General features: G+C 33.0%; 1 protein-coding gene across 5 annotated transcripts in view; it reads left to right on the forward strand.

Annotated features, from left to right (window-relative positions):
- Positions 1-22838, forward strand: part of FZD3 (frizzled class receptor 3) — an 82751-nt gene that overhangs the window by 2990 nt on the left and 56923 nt on the right. For 4 of the 5 annotated variants that reach the window (XR_013995061.1, XR_013995062.1, XM_081075783.1 and 1 more), the window contains exons 2-3: positions 4941-5472; positions 22148-22344. Coding sequence is in view for 3 of the 5 variants with exons in the window: in XM_081075783.1 (XP_080931909.1) it covers positions 5284-5472; positions 22148-22344 (386 nt within the window). In the remaining 2 variants the exon portion in view is untranslated. Of the gene's footprint in view, positions 1-4940; positions 5473-7617; positions 7770-22147; positions 22345-22838 lie in introns of those variants that run through there. The other variant, XM_081075782.1, reaches the window with a different exon arrangement.

Genomic DNA, 22838 nt, shown 5'->3' on the forward strand with positions numbered 1-22838 from the left:
CCATCATTCATTTTAATTATGAACCTAGATGTGTTTGTTTTTCCTGTTTTATTTTTTTGAACTCTATCACTCAGCACATTGGAAGATTAAGCCGTTTGTCGTAATCAGTAGATAACAAAATGGACTTTAAAAATTAGGGAGAAGGTAAGAAAGATCAGAAAACAGGTACCTTTCAGTGAATTTATTTTTTAAATAATAACCTTTCAGTGACTTTATTTTTTAAATAATAAGATGTGGAAAACAAAAGGCCAAAGACCACATGAGTTTTAGGAAAAGGAATGTAATTCGTAGTGAGTATGCTCTGAGTGTATATTTTGTCTCTCTAACAAGACAATTTCCTTAAGAGAAGAAACTCTGTTAGTGGTATAGTCTTTGCTAATTCTTGCAATGTATTCTTAGAAAACTCCCCTGAAAGAAGAAAAAGAATATCCCACCTGTTTCCACTGTAGAACCACTGTATGTGAGATGATATTTCTGAATTGGAAATGCAAAATGTTGTCTACATTTATAGGGTGTCAAGAAAATTAAATGTAAACTAAGAATGATGAAAGGGGTCACTTTCTGTACAGAAAGTGTGAATTGGAGTAAAATCGCTGAACATAATCTTTTGTTTCAGGAGCCACTTGACAAGCCCTCAGGACCCACTTTTGTCATTGTTTCTTCTGGGATTCAGCCTGATTTCCTCTTCACAGTTGCCACCTCCTGCTTTTCCCCTGAGTTCATTGGGTCTGGCTTTGCAACCAGCTTGGGAAGAAAACCTTACAAGATTCAATCCCCTTCCCCTTTATTGCTGTCCTTCAGGACAGATACTCATTTTATTTTAAGTGCTTTTACTTTTTATCATCAAAACAAAACTGGCAATTGGGGAGTATCAGATTCCTGATGTTGTACGTTCATACAAATTAAAATGTAGGTTTAAATGTATGTAGTCCTTTTTGTTTTTTGACAGAATGATAATCAAGTAACTTAATCTGAAATCAGTTTTCCAAATATCTTATATTGCTCTATGGAGACGTGAATGTGCCTGTTTTCCCACAGGTATGGCATAAATAACTGTTGTCATATCTCACTTTTTGCTGTCCCCTGGCCCCTGAAGCTGTTCATTTCAGTTATGTTAAAGGGACCTAATAGGTCCCTTTATTCAGTTGAAATTCTACAGATTCTTGTAGTAAAAAACATAATATCAATAACAATGCCAAAACATCTGTTAATCTTTATTTAACGAGTTACTGTATTTTGATTGGATCTCTTTGGGTCCAGAATCTTCTCTGTGTCCTGCATGTCTTACAGCTTCAACTTACAGCTTTTCCATGGATGCCCTGACCTTTGAAAAAATAACTTTTGCCACTTACACGCAACATGATCTTGATTAGAAGCAGATATTTCATTATGTTATTGAAAAGTGATTTGGAGTATATATCAAAAAAATTTTTTTATGTGTGTATACTATTTGATTCAGCTGATAGGTGACCTGATTTTTTTAAGTATTGAAAATCACTTGACTCATACTAAATTAATTGTCACTTTTTTACTTTCTTACTACCTACAGTAGGGTAGTAGTGTGTCCCTTGGCTTGTTGCTTAGTTATCAGACAATAAATCAGTGATTCAGCCAGTATTTATTCTTGTCAGCAAGTTAGCACACATTTATACATTTAGCAGAGTTAATTTATTCCATATACAAAATAATGTACTGTAGGTTCTTTTATAAAATCTCATAGCATTTATAATATTTTTAAATAATTGAAAGTTCTATGTACAGTTTGACCAAAAAAGGGATATGTTCTGTTTTGTAAATTAGTTTTCATTTTTTTACTTATTGTGTTGTTACTGTCTTACTGTGTCAATAAATACAGACCTTGCTCATCATTTTTAGTGATTATATACTCTTCCAGTATGTGATTGTACCATAGTTTAATCCCTTATTGGTAGACTTATGTTGTTTCCAGTTTTTTATTTTATAAACAGTATTTCACTAGCATTTTGGTAATGCATCATGTGTACTTATGTATTTACTTAGAATAAATTATAGAATAGATTTGCTGGATTAAATTGTGCACATTTTAAGGGCTTTTGATGTAAGTAGCCATTTTTTAAAAATACCAACTAGTTTACATTCCCACCAATAAATACCGTGTTTCCCCGAAAATAAGACCGGGTCTTATATTAATTTTTGCTCCAAAAGACACATTAGGGCTTATGTTCAGGGGATGTTATCCTGAAAAATCATGCTAGGGCTTATTTTCCGGTTAGGTCTTATTTTGGGGGAAACACAGGAGTATTTGAAAGTGTTGGAATGTTGACAATGTTTGTTTCCCTGCACCCTCTCCTGTACTGTGTTCTATCATTGTTATTTTGCCTATCTGATTGGCAAAAATGTTCTTTTATATTTGCGGGGTTTTTTTGTTATTAGTCAAATTGAATATCTTTTTGTGTGTTGGCTGTATTCCTTTTGTAAATTTATGTCCCTTTCCTATCTTTCTATTAAAGTGTTATTCTTTATCTGCTTTTAATTTTTTAAATTCATTTTATGTATTTTGCTAAGCATATACTTATATTTAAATAAACCTGTACTCTTTCATTCTATTTCAGGATAGCATTTCTCAAAACATGACATGGACCATTGGTAACAGTAGCTGAGATGATTGTTAGAATGCATGTCATTCTACAGAGATTCAGATTTCTTAGATCTATGGGGGGAATCCATGAATCTACTACACTTTAAATTAGAGAACCTGTGATTTGGAGGACATATAAATTCTTTAAGATTTTTGCTGTGTTATTTCTGTCTCACTGCATTCAATGTTATTCCTATTTATTTTAATAATTGATAAACAACAATTTTGATATATTAAGATTATTGTCCTAACCCAGACAAACGTGATAGATTTTACCAAACTGTTTTGATACATGGGATATATGGTAATACGAATGTTGTAGGGCATAGAGGAAGCTTAGAAGATGTTGGGAAGCTTCACTTGCAAATGAGGGAAAAGGAATAATTGAGAGGAAATCAGGTAAAATAGATGGAGTAGGCCGAAGTTTGAGGGTGTGTCTCGTCTAGTTTAAAGACCCAGTGAGATATTGCTCAGTTTCTTCTCCAAGTTTTAGGTGGTAGTCATCTTTGAACCATAAATTTGAAATCCATCACTGTTTGAAAAAATAGATTTGTCCAATGAAATATTTGAAATTACTATTATATACATATTTCACAGGGAACAATGTTCCCTTTAATTTTTTTTGGTTGTAAGTCCATGAACATGCTGCATAAGCAGCAAACTACAAAGACTGAACTTAAATGGATGTTTTAATGCTGTAACCAAATAAAGCTTTCAGTAGATATTGGACACATTTTTAATGATATGCATAATTGTTACTGTGTTGCATGGTAATTTTGCTCAAATATAAATGACTTTGTTTAATATCAGTTTCCTATAGCCGGACCTTCATCTTTCTGGGGCCACCTTGGAGGAGGAAAAAAATATGGAAGGCCAAGAAGCTTTTGCAAAGATTTTTGATTTAGAGATTTTGCTATAGAGAGATTAGGTATTTGCACAGAGGTTGCTCATGACTTTTAGTGTTTCTAATTCTAGAGGCCTCATTCTTTCTTTTTACCTTCCACTACTTTAAAACCATCTACTAGAAGGAAAAATTGGGAAGATGGCCATTGCTTTCCTTTCTCCAAATAGTTTTTTCTGCTTGGTAACTAAAGTTTGGGATGCAGAGGTCCCAATCATACTTTGGCCATACTTTAAGCCAAACCAGTTACAGGTCTCAAGGTGTAAGCTTTCATGGGCCTTAGTATTTGAGCTGTCTTATTAACCTGTCTCTGAGAATTTCTGAACCTGAACTTCTCATGTTTTCCCAAACTAGGCTCTCTACAACAAACACAGAAATGTCCAATGCATAGGAAACAAAATGAAATAAAAGCAAATTGACATCATCACTAAACCAAATGAAAGTATAACTTAGAATACGCTTTTTTCCTACCAGACTTGCCTTCCATTCCACCGAAACCCTCCCAGACCCAAAGGAGATACATATTTTTGCTCCTAGAAAAGTAGGGACAAGTAAAAGATTCTAAAGCTTAGTGGAAACTATAACTGGGAATCATTCCTATTCCTGCTGTGACTTTCTAGGGATGATTTCTGTTCTCTGCAGCCTGGCTGTATGTAATGAAACATTTGTTGATCAAATATTTCTGCATCTATCTTTGATGCTGCTTTATCATTCATTTATAGACTACTTTACATACGTTATCTCATACTTCACTCATATATCATCCTTGTTAGAGAAGTGATATTTTCAGGAAGAAAAATTCTGAGTTCAGAGAAGTTAAATGATATGTTTGTATTCACACAGCTACTTAGAGGCTTGAATCCATATCTTTTTGATTTATTTATATTTTATCTCTTTGCAGATACTTTCTGTCAAATCAATTAATGTGAAATGTACTATTAATGATTAAAACACATATAATTTTAAATTTAATAGCTTAGATTATAAATATGGCAGCTATTTAAAATTCAGGACAACAGCATAAAAACTTTTCAAAATAGATCAATTATATCTTACAATAAATGAAAAATTGCTATCATAGACAAACCATATGTTACATAAACTGAGGGAAGAAAATTTGCCTTTAAATGCTGTTTAAGGATTGCCTTAATGTATCTATAGCATAAATGATAAGGTAGAAAATCTAGACTATGTCTTTGTGAAATACCTCTGTATTTTTATTCGGTTACTATGATATCTCTCATCAAAGTTTTCTCTGTTTTTCTTGTAGTTCATTGTTAATGTATAACATGCAACTGATTTTTGTATATTGGTTTTATATCCTGCAACATTATTGAGTTCATCAAAGATTTTATATCAAATCCACAATATTTTGAGAGGAAATGACTAATTTCTCCCATTTTTAAAAAAAATGCTTTTCAGATATTTCAATCAAAGGAAGAAAATAACTTTTCTCCTAAGATGGAATCTATCGTTTGGGAATGTGGCTGATCAACTTGATATGTTGGCCAAATGTGCCCTATGTAATAAAATGAAAAGAAGAGACAAGATGATGTCATTTTCCCCGTATTGTGAAACCAAAAACAACTGTCTTTTGTGAGACCAAGCTAACAAACCTCTGACGGTGCAAAGAGTATTTAACTGTTTGAAGAACTTACAGTAAGATATAGAAGAAGTACTTCTTCAAGCTGTGACCTGCAGGTGTATAAAGATCTAAAATATTGAGTAGGCCGGATCATCCGAATCTCATTCAGATCAAGGAAGGATGGCTATGAGTTGGATCGTTTTCTGTCTTTGGCCCTTGACTATGTTTGTGGGGCATATAGGTGGGCACAGTTTGTTCTCTTGTGAACCTATTACCTTGAGGATGTGCCAAGATTTGCCTTATAATACTACCTTCATGCCTAATCTTCTGAATCATTATGACCAACAGACAGCAGCTTTAGCAATGGAGGTAAGACTTGATCTATTCTTTGACATTTCTTAGAAAATGATTCTTACATTGCCATTTACTAATCTGATGAATATGTCTGATAAACTACAGGGAAAGAATGCATTATTTTTTAACTATCTTGTACATTAAAAGATATATTTAGGTTCAAAATAGATTGAAGAATTCATGTTGAGGGATGTTACTTTTTTAAGACAGCGTACTTTTTACAAAGAAATTTCAAACAGTGGAACATGGGAGATAATAGGCATTCAGAAGTTTAAAATTGTCCAAGTTATGATAATGATTACATCTTTTCTCTTATTTGGCTGATAATAAAACTAGATAAAGAGCAGAATATAATAATATTCATAATTCAGTCGTTAAGTATTGAAGGTAACATGATTTTGAAAAATGAGTTCTTTTGTTCAGCCTTTAGGCTGGTGATTTATATTTGAATTTTCTTAAATACTTAAAATAATTTACTGGTCTTACTATGTTTATATCAGTCTTATTGTTTTTTTTAAGAACAGTAACTCCCAAGGAATGAAAAAGTTTTTGTTGTGTGAATTATATGTTCTTGACCGCTCAGGATTTTATGAAAATTAGTTGCTTTACTTGAATTTTTCTAATGGTAACTTTTTAGGCACTTTTTAATGATTTCAGTTTAGAAACTATGAAAAATTAATGGTATAGTTAATAATGGGTTTAAGTAAGTATGTATGTATTTCTTTATTGGTTTTAGAATTGTGGACAAGGATATGTCTACCAGATAAGAACTAGGAAGCAGTAAAGGGTGATGATAAGAAGCATAGGCTTTAAATTTGGACAGACCTGGCTTTGAATTCTAGATCCATCACTTTCTAGCTATATTACTTTGGGTAATTTATATAGATTTTTCGTACCATAGTTTCTTAGTTTGTAAAATGGAGTTAATAATCATACAAGCTTTTGTAAGGTACAAAATGAAAACATGTATACAAAGTACTTGGCACGTAGTAAGTACTCTAAAAGTGATAGCTTTTATCATTTACTCATATTCTCATATTAATGTGGATATATAATACACGTAATTTACAGAGAATGTTTTGTGCTTCAGTCTTTAATCCATTGTTACAGTGCTTTCAGCAAATTGAAGCCTGTTTTGCAATTCTTCATTTTATTGTTACAACTCAAAAAGGTTCATTACTTCCAAGCAGACTAACATAAATCTATCTGGGAAAATTTGTAGAAAGATTATTATTTATAGGTTTTGAAATGTGGAGGGCATCTTGTATATTCTAAATATTTGAAAATGTTAGAGAGGTTGAATAAAACATTTCCTGCTCTTCTTCTGACTGGTAAAGAGAGATTTGATGTAGATTGTCAGATTAGGATATATGAAAATGGGTATTGGTTTAATATAGTAATTTGGTTCCAATCGTGGTAGTCCCTGCTGTGTATTAAAGCCATCAGTTTTCAAACAAAAAAAATTGAAGTAGTAATACTCTTGTTTCTAGTATCATTATAAGTCAGTACAGCTCTGTTGGAAAGCAAATAGGGCAGTAAGAAGCAAGTCACAAAGATATTTATACTGATTTGGGTTTATCTGTTGGCTGTACCATGTGGTAACTTTAAGACTTTGGACTTACGTCACCTAACATCCCTGAGCCTTGGTTTCTTCATTTGTGAACAAAAGTCATAATAACGAAAATATCTTGAAGAGCTGTAGAGATTATATGAGAGATTTATAAAGTAGCTAGCACAATTCATGGCACACAAATAGGTGATCCACAAATGTTCATTCTATTCCAAATTCTATTTCTAAATGATCTAGGGAGAAAGTACTAGAAAGATGATATATGTGTTCCAAATGGACTTGCATTCCTAGTTGCAGGCTCATGGAACATTGATAATGATGGTATGGTAAGCTATCTCTAGCTTCTCAAATAAACCCACGTAGTCTAGATATTTTATTGGCAATGAGCCAATATTTTATTGGCTCATTTTGAATTTCACACATCCTGGGAAGAGACTCTAAGTGGGTAATACTTTCTAAGAGAAGTCTGTAGTGATTCGAAGTAATTAATGTTGAGAATAGTTGCTTGTAGCATGGTTGTCATATCAGGACAGTGACGCTACACTGACAGAAGCATCTGACAGTTTGAGAGTGTGAACTTTCTGTATTAGCAAAAGACATGGATACTCAGCAGTCAACACAACATACTTCCAGATGGAAGTAAGGATTCTTGGGTCCTCGACTTATATCTGCTGATGACACCCTCCATCCAGGAACTTTGGATACATGTCTGCCAGCTTTTACCAGGAGCAAGTTGGAGCAGGTAATCCAAGCACATTCTTGAGTGTTCACTGTGGTACTTGGTGAATTGAAAGACCATTTCCTAGGTGTAGCATCTTTTAGTGGGCTCAGTCGTCAAGCCTGCCTAGGGTTCATTTCTATACTGATGTTTGGTGAGTGAAACTGAGTGGAACAGAATAGAAGAAGGCAGTGAGCTAGGGATGCCCAACTGAGAGAAAGTGTAGGTTCTGGGTTATCTCAAATCTGATTATTCAAGATCAACAAGGGGGACATTCTTTTATTGTATGTAGAGGATTCTTAGTCTGTACTGTCATCGAAATTGGGCATATTTAAATAATAGGATAAGTGTCAATGTATTTGGAAAAGAAGATCCTTGCTAGTTATGTTTATTTATCTACCTTCCAAAACATGCACATCTGTACACAAGCACACACTCTAAACTTATAAGTTCTTAACTTGATGTCTTACTTTTCCCCCTGAGTATCAGTGGCTTTTGATAGGGGGAAAAAATCTCATTCCTGAATTTTGAGCTGTCCAAATTGTCAGTAACTGTCCTACCAACCCATCTGTTTTTCATGACTTTAGTGGTAATAAAAGAGATCTGAGCAGCCTTTTCTCCCATACTGACTAAATTAAATAGGAAGGGAACAGTTTAGTAGAAAAAGCACTAGAATGAGGTGGGAAGACTTGTTCTCTACTACTACTATTAGGTTGGTGTAAAAGTAATTGAGGTTTAAAAGGTTAAAAATAATTGCAAAAACCACAATTACTTTTGCACCAACCTAATAGTTTTGTGACTTCTTTGTGTTGATTTGCTCTAGGAAGTGAATTTTTTCTTGTTCATTTTACAACATTATTGTTAAGATCAAATGATTTAAGTGATGTGTATATTAAAGAACTTTAAAAGTTAAAGTGCTATGTGAATGCAGATCGTTCTTTGTTGCCTGTCACTCTTTAAATTTCAGTTAGGTTGTGGAACAAGTGATCTTTAATTTGTTTGGGAGATTGCTTGTCTACTCTTATTTTTTTAGAAACTAAACCTCTATAGGGTAACTAGAAAAAAAACTCTTGGGATGGTTTGAGTTTACCTCCATTCCTTGTTTTCTTTTGTCATTCTCATTAAAGATTTTCTATAGCACGAGAAGCTGGCAGCTTCTAATGGGAACGCAGAGCCTGAACATCCTTGGTATTCTTTGTGGTTCATTAAGAACAAAGCATGTTTGAACCAGTCTCCCAGTTATCCAAACTCAAATTTTAGCTTTGTTTTTCCCTCTAACTTTTTGTTGTGGGAAATTTCAGTTATATAGAAACAATGATAGAATAGTATAATGAACGCCATAGACCCATCATCCAGCTTCAAAAATCATCAGCTCATATGAAACAAGAACTCAACTGGGTTACTTTGAAGCAAATAGTAAATACCGTAATTTCATCCATAAATATTTCCGTATATATCTCTCTAAAGTAAGGACTCTGAAAATATACGAACACCATACCTTTATCACTTTATTCAATATCATCCAATATCCAATTAATGTTCAAACTACTTGGAGTGCTTCACTTTTTTTTTTTAAGTTAGCTTTTCAAATCAGGGTTCATACATTGCATTCAATTTATACTTCTCTTAAAGTTTCTTTTAATTTATAGTTTCTCCTTCCCTTTCCCCACTCTTTTTCTTGTGCTATGTTTGCCCTATTGAGTTTCCCATAGTCTTTAGTTTGCTGAGTGCATCCTTGTGATATGTTCTTTACATTACATCTGTCTCCTTTGTTGTTTTTTTTTTTTTTGAAAGGCACATAATATCTGGTTATCACTGTGTAATTTTAACAGTCATTGATGGTCATTTCGTAGGATCAATAATTCTATTAGGGGTTTGCAAAATGGTGATATTTTAATCTATCATCTTCACTTCTCAGCTGGAATACTTTATAAACAGAAACTTCCTTTCTTTGACAGTTGGACTACTGAGTTACTTTTATGTACAGTTTATATGAGAAAGAGGATAAATACTTGATTGTACTCTTTTGTTCATTGGTTTTTAGGATAATGAGTTGATTCCCAAGCAAACTCCAAAGGTGACCAATGAGATCATTTTTATTTTTAAAATATCATTATGAATTCATGGAGTTTTAAACATATTTGATGTGCTTTAGTCCATTGCATTTATTATTCTTATTGGGACCCAACCTGTTCCGTCTTTGACAGTGGGAGCCTCTTCAAGGTAGCTCCTGAGTATTTTTGAAACTACCCTAGTAGTTTCTAATAGTGTCCTTGCTTTCTGGTATGATCCAAGCTCATTTCATAAAATTCTGCCTCAAATCTTTGTTAATAAACAAACTTTAAGTAAATTTGATGATGTAATTGGCTTTATTAAACAATTTATGAATGGGGCAGCATGTTTTCTAGCAGGCAGAGAGGTACTCCCAGGGATTATACAAGGTGGAAGGCTTTTATAGTAAGGAGAGCAAGAAAGTTATCAGCAAGGAAAAATGAAAATTCATTGGAGGAAAGGAAGAGCTTAGGTGATGGCTCCTCATTGGCTGAGCTGCATTGTTTACATTGGCAGGGCTAATTGGTGGGCAAGAAGAAAACCTTCCTAGTAGTAAATAGTAAAGCATGTATTTTCTGAGAATGCAGGATACTTATTTTCTGGTTGGTTGGGGTCTGAAACTGAATCAACTGATGCTGTAATTGATGTCTTCCTGGTTGGAGTAATTAACAATGAATGGTAGGGAGTGAGAGCGCCCTCTAACAGGCCTTCCCAAGTCCAGTTTTAATTGAGGTTTCTTCATTAATTTTCATACCTTGAATCATCAGTTTTTCTAGGGAGCATTGGTTCCTTTTAGTTGGAGATGGTGTTTAGAGACCACTATCTGGGTGCTAAGCCTGTTGACCCTAGGTTAATCATTTTTAGGCCTTTTCATGGACACAGCTTGGAAATATTTTTTTTCTTTAATGAAAGTGCATCCTAAGTTTATACAGATACTTTCAATTCAAATGATATTGCAGTTTTTATTTAAATTTTATTTTTGTTTCTTTTATACTGAAGCTTTATTATACACATACATTATATATATACTTTCAGAATAATTGCAATATTACTACTAACGATATGATTACTGAAAGCAGTTTAAGATTTCTTCGTACCTCATTTTGTCCTTAGGGAGGTATTTCACCAAGGATATACAATCAAATAATGTGTTTTAAAGTTACTTAAATACTTCTCTGTGTGGTTAAACTTAATACACAGATTCATATATTTCATTTTGATTTTGAGGAATGAAAAATATTTTTGGTTTAAATTTATTTTATAATTATGTTTTAAAACTTTATGTATAGAATAAGGTACATTCAGAGAAGTCTACTTTCTGGCCCTTTCACTTCTACCTTGTTCTTTTCTTCCCCCTAAAGGTAGTCATTTAAAAATGTTTTTTGTTTATATTTTCATTAGAAAATTGAAAATGTAATTTATATAAAATGTTTATATAATATTTGTCTATATCTATGTATTATTTAACCTTTTTTTGATACAGTATCAAACTTTGTTTTCACTATCTTTTTTCACTTCCATAGTAGTATTATTGATATTCCTCAAAAACGTATTTTATAATTGTGAGGAAATATACATAACATGAAATTTACCATTCCAACCATTTTTAAGTGTACAGTTTGGTGGCATTAAGTACATTCACCTTTATGTAATCATCACCACTACCCTTCTCCAGCACTTTTTTGTACCCATAACTCTCCATTCTCCCCTCCCACAAGTCCTTGGCAATTACCATTCTACTTTCTCTCTGACTTTGACTACTCTGGATACCTCATATAAGTGGAATACAATATTTGTCATTTTGTGACTGGCTATTTCACTTAACATAATGTCTTCAAGTTCATTCATGAAGCATTTGTCAGAATTTTCTTCCTTTTTGAGAGCAAATAATACTCTGTTGTGAGTATATATATATGTATATATATATATATATGTATATATATTTAAAGTTTTAAAATTGATTTTCTTATGTGACAAATCACTTTAAAGGAGTACCTTTCAAAAACTTGTTTTAAATTAACATATATATATGTTAATGTATATATGTGATGTATATACCAGGGGTACCAAAAATGCTTAAGAAATATTATCTATGCTCAAGAGATATTTAGCGATATTATCTATGCTCAAGCAGTAGTTCGCTGTAATCAGAAGTGTCTGGACGCTGATGGTAACCACTTTGAGCACCTCTTGTAATTGCAGAAGTCAAACGTGACTTGTATTCATTCTTTGTTATCGGTATATATTGAGTATTACAATTAATACAGTTTTTTTCCTTTCTTAAAATGTGCATACATGTTTTTGGCACCCTCTGTGTGTGTATATACACCACATTTAGTTCACCCATTCATCTGTCAGGACACTTAGGTTGCTTCCACCTTTCGGCTGTTGTGAATAATCCTGCTGTGAACATGGGTGTGCAAATATCTGTTCCAGTCTCTGTTTTCAATTTTTTGGGCATATTCTGAGAAGTGGAATTGCTAGATCAGATGATAATTCTGTTTTATTTTCTAGGGAACCACCATACATATTGTGTTCCATAGCAGCTGCTGCATTTTACATACCCATCAGCAGTGCACAAAGGTTCCAATTTCTCCACATTCTCACCAACACTTGTTATTTTCTGCGTTTTCTTTGTTTGTTTTTTTGGATAATAGTTATCCTAATGGGTGTGAGGTTGTCCTCATATTTTAAATTCAGTTCCTACTGAAGTGTTGTTTGCTGTCTTTAGCTATTGAAAGTAGAACTTGTCCTTATTCGTCTTCGTATGCCTGTCACCTAACAGTGCTTCACACATAGTGACTTCTAAATATATGTTTGAATGAACTAATGTACTTTATAAACTGAACTCTGTTAAGAGGTGGGAGTATTTATGAGTACGGTCATGTTGCTGTACCTAAGCACTTACTCTCTTGGGATTTTAAATAGGCAGCTTGGTGGGGATGGCGATGGTAACCCCTACACATGGATACCACTTACCCGTGAACACTGGTGACATCTGTGAACACTAGTGTTTTACTTTGCCTCCCCACCCCCTTTTTTTGGTCATTACTTGATGCTTACAACAGATGTGTTTGCACTTACAAGTGGTGTAGTTAAGCAAAAGAGTAAAACAACTCAATTTTCCCATTTCTAGACCTTTCATGGTTTTTTCTGCTTTGGTACTCTCTTCTGCATCTTTGCCGGGCAAAATTCTAACGATTGTATTTGATGCATTAATAAGTAGAAAAAAAGGAGTAGATAACAGAACATTATGTATGGTACCATCCTGCTTTGGTTGAAGAAAAAATACGCATGTTCACATAGTGTAAGTGATCTGGAAGGTTTTTCCCCAAGGCCAACACTGGTTGTTTCTGAATTAGTACAATTTATTTGTGTTTTCTATGTTCTTCATTTAATGTTCGTATTTTCTGATTTTTTTCTGTAAGAAACTTGTGCTTTTAAAATAGTAAAATTGGTACAGAAGCTTTATTTAAAATAATCCCAACTGTCCTTTTTTGTCTAGCTCCCAGCAGTGCTTTACCTTTCGTATTTATTAAATACATTTTGATTGAATGACCAAAGCTTAAGGAAGAACTTGGTAAATGCCATAAGGGCATAAAGTGCTAACAGGATTCAAAAGATAAGATTATATTTGGAAGACATCAGTTACAGATGATATTTGAATGGACCTTGAAAGACAGATAGTTTGTTGTTGTTTTTTTAAGAGAATAGTATGACGTGCCCCTATGTACCTAGAATTATTAACATTTGTGGATGGTCTTTTTAGGAAATAAAATTTCTTTGATTATATTTATTCTTGGAATTCATGGTTTAAATTTTTAGAATACATGCAGTATCCAACAGATTTACTTCTCTTATTATCTTTTGTTTCGGTTAATATTAATAAGCAAACATTCTAGTGAAGTGACTTGAGAAGCCTATTGTGTGACAGGGAAACCAGCCAGAAATTAAGAAGCTTCTAAATTTAAAAATGAACACACAAGTAGTGGAGAATTAATTGCATTTATTTATTTCTGACTTTATCAGAAAAAATAGCAACTTCAAAAATTTTTAATTGATTTTCTTGTGTGACAAAGCACTTTAAAGGAATACTTTTAAAAAACTTGTTTTAAATTAACTTATTAAGTGTGGTGGAGTTTGGTTTGTAAAGTTTTATCTTTTGAGAAAGACCATAATTTATACTGTTCATGATATTTGAAATATTAAGTTTACTTCCTAAAGGAAAGTCAAATTTTATGGGCTGCTCCTTTTATGGGCTGCCCCTTTGACTTAAGATAGCTATACTCCTGTGTTAATGGCTTATTTCTGTAAACCAACTCACTGAAAGACTGTTGGAAAGTATTTAATATGCTATCACAAGACATTTAAAACATTAAGATTTGTAAAAGAAAAGGAAAATTATGGGATTAAAGGTGTTTACAAACCTATAATTTTTTTTTTTTTTTTTTTTTTTTTTTTTTGCATAGTGATTCTTAAAGTTTTAGACCTTTTCTCATTAGGAATTTTGTTACAAAAAAGGAGTTTTAAAAAGTATTACTTTTAATCACTTAAAATTATTCTAAAAAGTTGTTTTTGAATTTCTTACTCTACTTTGGATCTGAAATAGAATGAATACCATTTTTGAATTTTCAAGGCCATTCCACATTTGGTTTCACATTTAGTGAATTTTGTCATAATATTCCCAACCCAGTAGGATACAGTTTCTATGGTTACCAGACCCTTTGTAGAGTGACAAAGATTGGAATTCTGATTCTCATGAGTCAAATTTTGGCCTTTGACTCTGTCCCTTTTGCACACCCCTTGCTAAGCTTGGGCTGTTGCTATGCTTGAAGGCTTGTCAGCTAGCAGGTTCCTATGGTAACAGGAATGGAAATTTGAAAGAAGAAAGAAAATGGGAACACAAAGGCTTGGTTGATTTGAATTTGAACAAAGAATGGAAGGTTCCATGTTGTGCACCTTTGTTGCAGAAATCAGAAATTTAATTTTAGAAAGTTACTTTTCAGTTTGTAAACTTCCTATATGTGGTCTTAATTTAGTGAACTTTAGTGTTACTGTTTAAGGAAGTACTCAGTAAGAATCTTTTAAAATTTAATCAGCTGAAATTCCTTTTTGTATTTCACAGTGCTTTAATAGTATTTCTTGTTTTACATGTTCTTAGTTTTACTGTATTCAGGCTACCTCGTTTAATGTTGATTTTGCTGAGGTTAAAAATTGTTAGGGTTGAAATCAATTTGCTTATTTGAAAAACATTTTTGTTTTATGTAACAGCTTTATGAGGTATAATTTGTACACAATAAACTGCACCCATTTAAAATGATCAATTTGATGAGTTTTGGAAAACATCCTCACAATCACGATACAGAGCCTTTATTTCTATCACCTGCAAATTTCCTTGTGGTCCTTTGTAGTCCACTCCCCGTTCCGAGCAACCACTGACTCTTCTGCTTTCTGTCACTATGGACTACTTTCATTTCTTAGAGTTTTATATAAATGTAAGAGTTTTATGTAAATACAGTATCTACTTTTTTATGTCTGGTTGTTCTCACCCAGCAAAATGATTCTGAGATTCATCCATGTTTTGTTTTGCTTTTTCAAAACATTCTCATTGACTTCCTCCCTCTGGCATTTGAGAACAGGTTCCTCATGCCCATCAAATAGGTCTTCTACAGCTCTATTAATTTGCAACTCGTCCCTAATCCCCTTTTAAGCTCTCATTTACTGGATTCTGTTTGCTAACTATTTATATATTATTTATGTGATATTAAGACCATTTTACAGAGGAGAAAACTGAAGTTTAGAGAGGTTATGTAGAACAAACTGGTTAAGCTAAAAGGCTTTGGATAAGAATGCCAAGCTTTGATTCTGTTAGGTCTTTGTAGCTGTATGATCTTGGGTAAATTACTTAACTTGCTACGCCTCATTTTCTTCACATGTGTTATAAAAAGGAAATGATAGTAATAGTACCTACTTTATGGGATTGCTGAGAGGGTTAATGAGAATGTGTGTAAAGCATTTAGAACACTGTTCTATAGTGTCAGTAAATGCTGGCTGAGGTACAGTACAAGGTACTTAGAGCGAGTAAGTGGCAGAAGCATAAACTTGTCGCTTTAGGCTCAGTGCAAGCAGTGCAAGGTAGTTGCTTAAATCAATTTTATAATTCATGATGGGGCTCACAGATGGAGGTTTTACTAACATAGAACATAACAATATTGCATTAGTTGGTATTTTATGTATTGCTGAGTGCCAAGCAAGTTTGAGACTTGCTTAAGACATACAGATGCACATATATATGATGTATGTGCATATATCAGCATGTGAGTATGATACATTTTTAATTTTAAAATAATTATAGACTCACGTCAAGTTGCAAAAATAGTACAGAAGATTCTGTGTACTCTGCCTAGTTTCCCCCCAATCTCACAATTTTATATAACTATTTTACAGTATCAAAACCTGGAAATTTACAGTGGTAGTCTGCAGACCTTATCATAGCTCTCCAGTTTTTACATGTACTCATTTTTATGCGTGTGTATACACATATGTTCATGTGTATGTAGCCATTGAAGCTTTATCGCAAGTATAAATTAATGTAGCTACCACTACAGTTAAGATACAAAACTGTTTTATCCCCACTAAAGAACTCCTCTGTGCTTCCTTTCTCCCTCCTTTCCTAATCCCAAACAACCATTCATTTGTTCTGTTTCTATAATTTTGTCATTTCCAGATGTTATATAAATGGAATCATTCAGTATGTAACCTTTTGAGTTAGGCTTTTTTTCATTTAGCATAATACCCTTCGAGATCCATCCAAGTTGTTACAGGTATCAATAGTCATTGTTTTTAATTACTGAGTACTATTCCATTTTAAAGATGCACCACAATTTGTTTAATCAATCACCCATTGAAGGACATTGGGTTGTAGTCCAGCTCTTTGCTATTACAAATAAAGCTGCTATGAACATTCTTGTACAGGTTTCTGTGCAGACATAAGTTTTCATTTTGGGGGGTAAAGGCTCAGGAGTGTGATTGCTGGATTGTATGATAAGCATATGTTTGGATTTTTAAGAAACTGCTGAACTATTTTCCATAGTGGTTGTGCCATTTTACATTTCTACCAGCAGCTTATGAGAGATCTACTTTTTCTGCATTCTTACCACCATTTGGTATTTTTGCTAATTTTTTATTTCAGCTTTTCTAGTATGATATAGTCATATCTTATGTGGTTTTAATTTGCATTTCCCTCATGGCTAATTATATTGAGCATTTTTTCATGTGCTTATTTGCCATTAATATATCCTTTCTGTGCACAACTTTTGTTATTTTCCAATTGAATTTTTTTGACTTTTGAATTATGAGAGTTTTCTTAAATATATTGTAAATACAAATCCTTTGTTGGATATAAGGTTTGCAAATAGTTTATCCTAGTCTGTAGCTTATCTTTTCATCCTCTTAACAGGGCTTCCCCCCACCAAGAGAACAGAAGTTTTAAATTTTAATGAAGTCCAATTTACCAAAATTTTTTTTCTTTCATGGATTGTGCTTTTGGTGTCATTTTTGAGAACTCTACAGCCTAGGTCTGGAAGATTTTTTTTTTTCCTCTCTCTTTTAGAGTTTTATAGTTTCATGTCTTACGTTTAAATCCATGATCAATTTTGAGTTAATTTTTATAAGGTATGGTGTATTTTTTTGCCTATAAATAACCACGAGCTTCAGCACTGTTGAAAAGACTATCTGTCCTTCCACCTTTGAATTGCTTTTGCTCTCGTCGAAAATCAGTTGGCTTGTATGGATTTATCTGGGTTCTCCATTCTGTTCTGTTGATCTTTGTGTCTATCTCTCTACCAAGTACCACAGTATCTTGATTACTGTTAGCTTCATAGTAAATTTTAAAATTGGATATGCATGATTCTTTCCACTTTCTTTTTCAGAATTGTTTCAGCTATTCTACTTTTTTTTTCATATACATTTTAGAATAAACTTGTCTTTACTGAAAATCATGTTGGGTTTTGGTAGAAATTTCGTTAAATCTAGAGATTGTTTGGGAGACATTTGACATTTAAAAATAAAATTGATTGGGGTAACGTTATGTTGGTTTATAACATATAAATTTCAGGCATACAACTTTGTAATACGACAGCTTACATACGACATACTCTGTTGTGTTCCACTGACATCTTTTCATGTTAGATCTCCAACCCATGAAACAGTGTTATGGGTTGAATTGAATCTTCCTAAAATTTTTGTGTTGAAATCCTAAATCCAGTACTTCAGAATATGACCTTATCGGAAGTAGAGTCATTCTAAATGTACTTGGTTAGGAGGAGATTGTACTGGAGTAGGGAGGAGCCCCCCATCCAATGTCACTAGTGTCTTTTTAAAAGGAAAATTTGGACACAGACACAGAGGGAAGATGATGTGAAGAGACACAGGGAGAATGCTATATGGAGATTGGATTTGTGTTGCCACAAGCCAAGGAACTACTAGGATCTGGGAAAGAGGCCAGGAACAGATTTTTTCCTTGCACCTTCAGAGGGAGCATGGCTCTGCTGACACCTTGATCTCAGACTTCTAGCTTCTAGAAATGTGATACAATGCATTTCTGTTGTTTGAGCCACTCAGTTTGTGTGGTACTTTGTTATGTCAGGCCTAGCAAACTAATGCAAGTGCATACCTGTCCATCATCAGCATTTTATACAAGCCCTATACATATTTTGTTGGATTCATACCGTGTTTCTTTGTTTTCTAGTGAACGTAAATGTATTGTTTTAGTTCTCATGTGTTCATTATCTATAGAAACAATTTTTTGTTTTTGTTATATCCTGCAACCTTGCTGAACTCACTTATTAGTTTTGGGTGTTTTTTTGGTAGGTTCCTTGGGATGTTCTATGTAGACAGTAGTATCATTGGCAAATAAAAACAATTTTCTTTTTCCCATCTCTACATCTTTTATTTCCTTTTCTTGCTTTATGATGCTGGTAAGACTTAGTACATGTTGAATGAGATTGGTGAGAACAGGTGTCTGTCTCTTGTTTCCAGTCTTAGAGTTAAGAATCCAGTATTTTCACCATTAAGTATAATGTTAACTGTAGGGCTTTTGTAGATGTACTTTATCAAGTTGAGGAAGTTACCCTCTATTTCTAGTTTGCTGAAAACTTAAAATTATGAATGCTCTTTCTCCTTCATTTGGTATGATCATTTGAGTTTTCTTTGTTAGCTTGTTAATTTAATAGATTACATTGATTGATTTTTGAATATTGAGTCACCCTTGATTTCCTGGAACAAACCCTACTAGGTTATAGTATATAATGCTTTTAATATATTTTTGGATTTGATTTGCTACTATTTTGTTAAGGATTTTTGCATTTATATTCATGAGGGATATTGGATTATAGTTTTCTCCTCTTGTGCTATCTTTGGCCTTAATAGTAATCCTTGCTTCATAGAATTATGTAATTGGGATTAGTTCACTTCTATTTTCTGGAAGAGATTGTGTGGAATTGGTATTAATTCTTTTTTAAATGTTGGTTAGATTTTAATGAAACCATCTGGCTTGGACATTTCTTTTTCAGGAGGTTTTAAATTATGCCTTCAATTTCTTTAATAGTTATAGGACTATTCAGATTATCAGTTTTATCTTGGGTGACCCAGTTTTGGTAGTTTGTGGCTTTTGAGGAATTGGTCTACATCTAAATTTTCTAGCATATACATAGAGTTGTTTGTAATGTTCGCTTTTTAATGTCTGCGGAGACTCTTTCATTCTTGATATTGGTAATTTGAGTTTCCCTTTCTTTTTATCAGTCTTGCTAGAAATTTATCAACTTTATCTCATTTTCAAAGAACCAGGTCTTAGTTTGACTGATTTTTTTTCTTTGTTGCTTTTCTGTTTTCAATTTTGTTGATTTCTCCTCTTATTTTCTTCCCATTTGCTTACCTTCCATTTATTTTGCTCCTTTTGGCTATTATGAATAATGCTGCTCTACTGTGAGCATTCATATACAAGTTTTTACTTGAACATTATTTTTAAATCTTTTGGTAGGTACCTAGGATTGGAATTGCTGGATCATATGGTAATTCTATGTTTAACTTCTTGAGGACTCGCCAAACTGTTTTCTGTAGTGGTTTCTCATTTTACATTCCCATCAACAGTGTGAGTATAAGGGGTCCGATTTCTCCACATCCTTATCAATACTTGCTATTTTTTGTTTTTTAGATTATTTTTAGACTATATCTTAGTGAGTGTGTTGTGATATCTCATTGTGGTTTTGATTTGCATTTCCCTAATGATTAATGGCATTGAGCATCTTTTTATGTGCTTATTTGTCATTGCATAACTTCTTTGGAGGAATGTCCAAGTTTTTTGCCCAATTAAAAAAAAATGGGTCATTTGTCTTTTTGTTGAGTTACAGGAGTTCATTATGTATTCTTATCAGATAACTGATTTACAAATATTAGACCCTTATCAGATAACTGATTTACAAATATTTTCTTCCATTTTGATGGTTGTCCACTCTCCTGATAGTGTCCTTTAATATAAAACAAAAGCTTTTAGTTTTGAATTTGATGAAGTTCAATTTATCTATTTTTTTTTATTTTTTTTATTTTATGCTTGTGCTTTTGGTGTCATGTCTAAGAAACCATTACCAAATCCAAGGTCATGAAGATTTACCTCTATGTTTTCTTCTGCAAGTTTCATAGATTTTGCTGTTATATTTAGGCCTTTGATGCATTTTGAGTTAATTTTTGTATGTGGTATAAGACAATGGTCTACCTTTCTTCTCTTGCCTGTGAATTTTGTCCTCAGCCTCACAAGACCAAAGCTCTGATGGTTTTTAGTTTTTCTAGCATCAGCCTAGGCAAAACTTGATTCTCGCCCCTTGTCACATCTTATGCACCGACATAACAAATGCCTCCTGGGAAATCTGGCTGCACTCATCAGGCACTCACCATGCTTCCCTGCTTTCTGGATTCTTGGTCTGTCTAGTTCTTTTACTTCAGTACTTCTCTTAATAGCTTTAAAAAGATATTTTAAAACTTTTTTCTCTATTTTAAAGTTATTCTTGATGGAAACATTGGTTTAACAAACTACTCCTTCATACTTGGAAGTGATAGTACATATAGTTTATTATCACAAATAAACTATATGTTTCTTATATATTGGTTATCAGTTATCACATCCATTATACAGTGTGTTTTTTTAAATAAAAATTTATTGGGGTGACAAGTGTTAGTAAAGCTACATAGGTTTCAGGTGTACAATTCTGAATTACATCATCTATAGATCACATTGTGTGTTCACCACCCAGATTCAGCTCTCCTTTCATCACCATATATTTGATCCCCTTTACCCTAATCTACCACCCCATCCCTCCCACCCTGTGGTAACCACTAAACTATTGTTATAGTTAACTTCTTTGACATAAGTTTTTTTAAGTGATTCCTGGTTTTCTGACTGTATTGTGTATAGGAGATCTCTGGAAAATATGTATCGGTATAGAAATAAATTGATTCTTACTCAATAGAAAGGCCTGGTGGTGAGAATATTTGTTATCAATTCGAAACCAACAGTGAGCCTGAAACTATTATATAAACAAGTGGGAAAATATTTGATAGTCAAAAGCCAAGGTGCTCATTTTTTGGGATATTTGATCTATTCCTGGGGTTATAATGATGATTCTAGTATGGTTTTATGTTGGAGCCACTATTTTTTCTTTTTGTTTATTTAATTATCAGCTACAGTATTAACTCTGTTTGTATAATGCGATTTCAGAGTTTAAAGAACTTTGTTTCTAAAAGTCTTAATGTAAAAAGAACAAGAAAATATGAGAAAAGGTGAGAGATTTCTTCCCTACTTCCCATCTTCAAAATAACTGCTACTATAACTACTTCTCTCCCTCCCCTTCCCTTTCCTTTCACTTCTTGTCCTCTCTCTCCTGTTTATGCATGTTAATTGAAGAAAATGTAGAAATTGAAATACATAAAAGGAAGAAAATTTAAATCTCTTGTAATCCCATCACCAAGCAGTAATCACTCTTTTAAGCATTTGGCATATATCTTTTGTAGTTTTTTTCTTTGTAAAATGGATCGTATTGTTATTACTGGTTCTCAGCCCTGTCTCTTCATTACACCTGTAACAATTAAAATATACATATAGATTCTGGGATACACCTCAGACTTAACCAAATCAGAATCTCCAGGGGAAGAGCTAAAAGGGTTTTGTTTAAAAAAACAACACAACTCTCAGAAAGTTTTAAAACAGAAGAAAAAATGAATATTGCATTATTATATATAAAAAACTTTAATATGTGTACAACTCTTTCTCTAATGATTCGATTTTAACTTTTTCCTAGCCATTCCACCCTATGGTGAATCTGGATTGTTCTCGGGATTTCCGGCCATTTCTTTGTGCACTCTATGCTCCTATTTGTATGGAATATGGACGTGTCACACTTCCCTGTCGTAGGCTGTGTCAGCGGGCTTACAGCGAGTGTTCAAAGCTCATGGAAATGTTTGGTGTTCCTTGGCCCGAAGATATGGAATGCAGTAGGTGCGAAAATCATATCTTTTCATGGATCGTTTACTCGTATTGAAGTATATTTAAAAATTACTTGTCTTCTAGTTCATCGATTTTTAAAAACTTTTTCAAATACATATATTAGTCTTAAGTTTGAACAGCAGTTTCATGGCCTCAGAATTATTCACTTCCTTAGGAATTTGGAAGCACTAAATAAAGGTAGAAAAAGAAAAATGCTTCTATAAAGAAATTTTTTAAAAATTAAATTAAAAACATAAGACATTCAGTTGATTTTTCTCCCTCAAAAATTTTTTCTTGTTATAAAAGTAATGCCATATATGAAAAGTAGAACATACAGAGAAGAAAATAAATATTCATTTGTTGTCTTAAATATTTTTAATGATGATTTAATGGAACTTAAATATCTTTATGATTTAAATGTGTTAATGACTAAAGTAGTTCTGTCAGTTCTGTTTTTCTGTCATGTATCAATATACCAGACCCACAAAATGTCAGATGCTTTGCCA

This window comes from Rhinolophus hipposideros (assembly GCF_964194185.1).
Source record: "Rhinolophus hipposideros genome assembly, chromosome: 16".
Classification (NCBI taxonomy): domain Eukaryota; kingdom Metazoa; phylum Chordata; class Mammalia; order Chiroptera; family Rhinolophidae; genus Rhinolophus; species Rhinolophus hipposideros.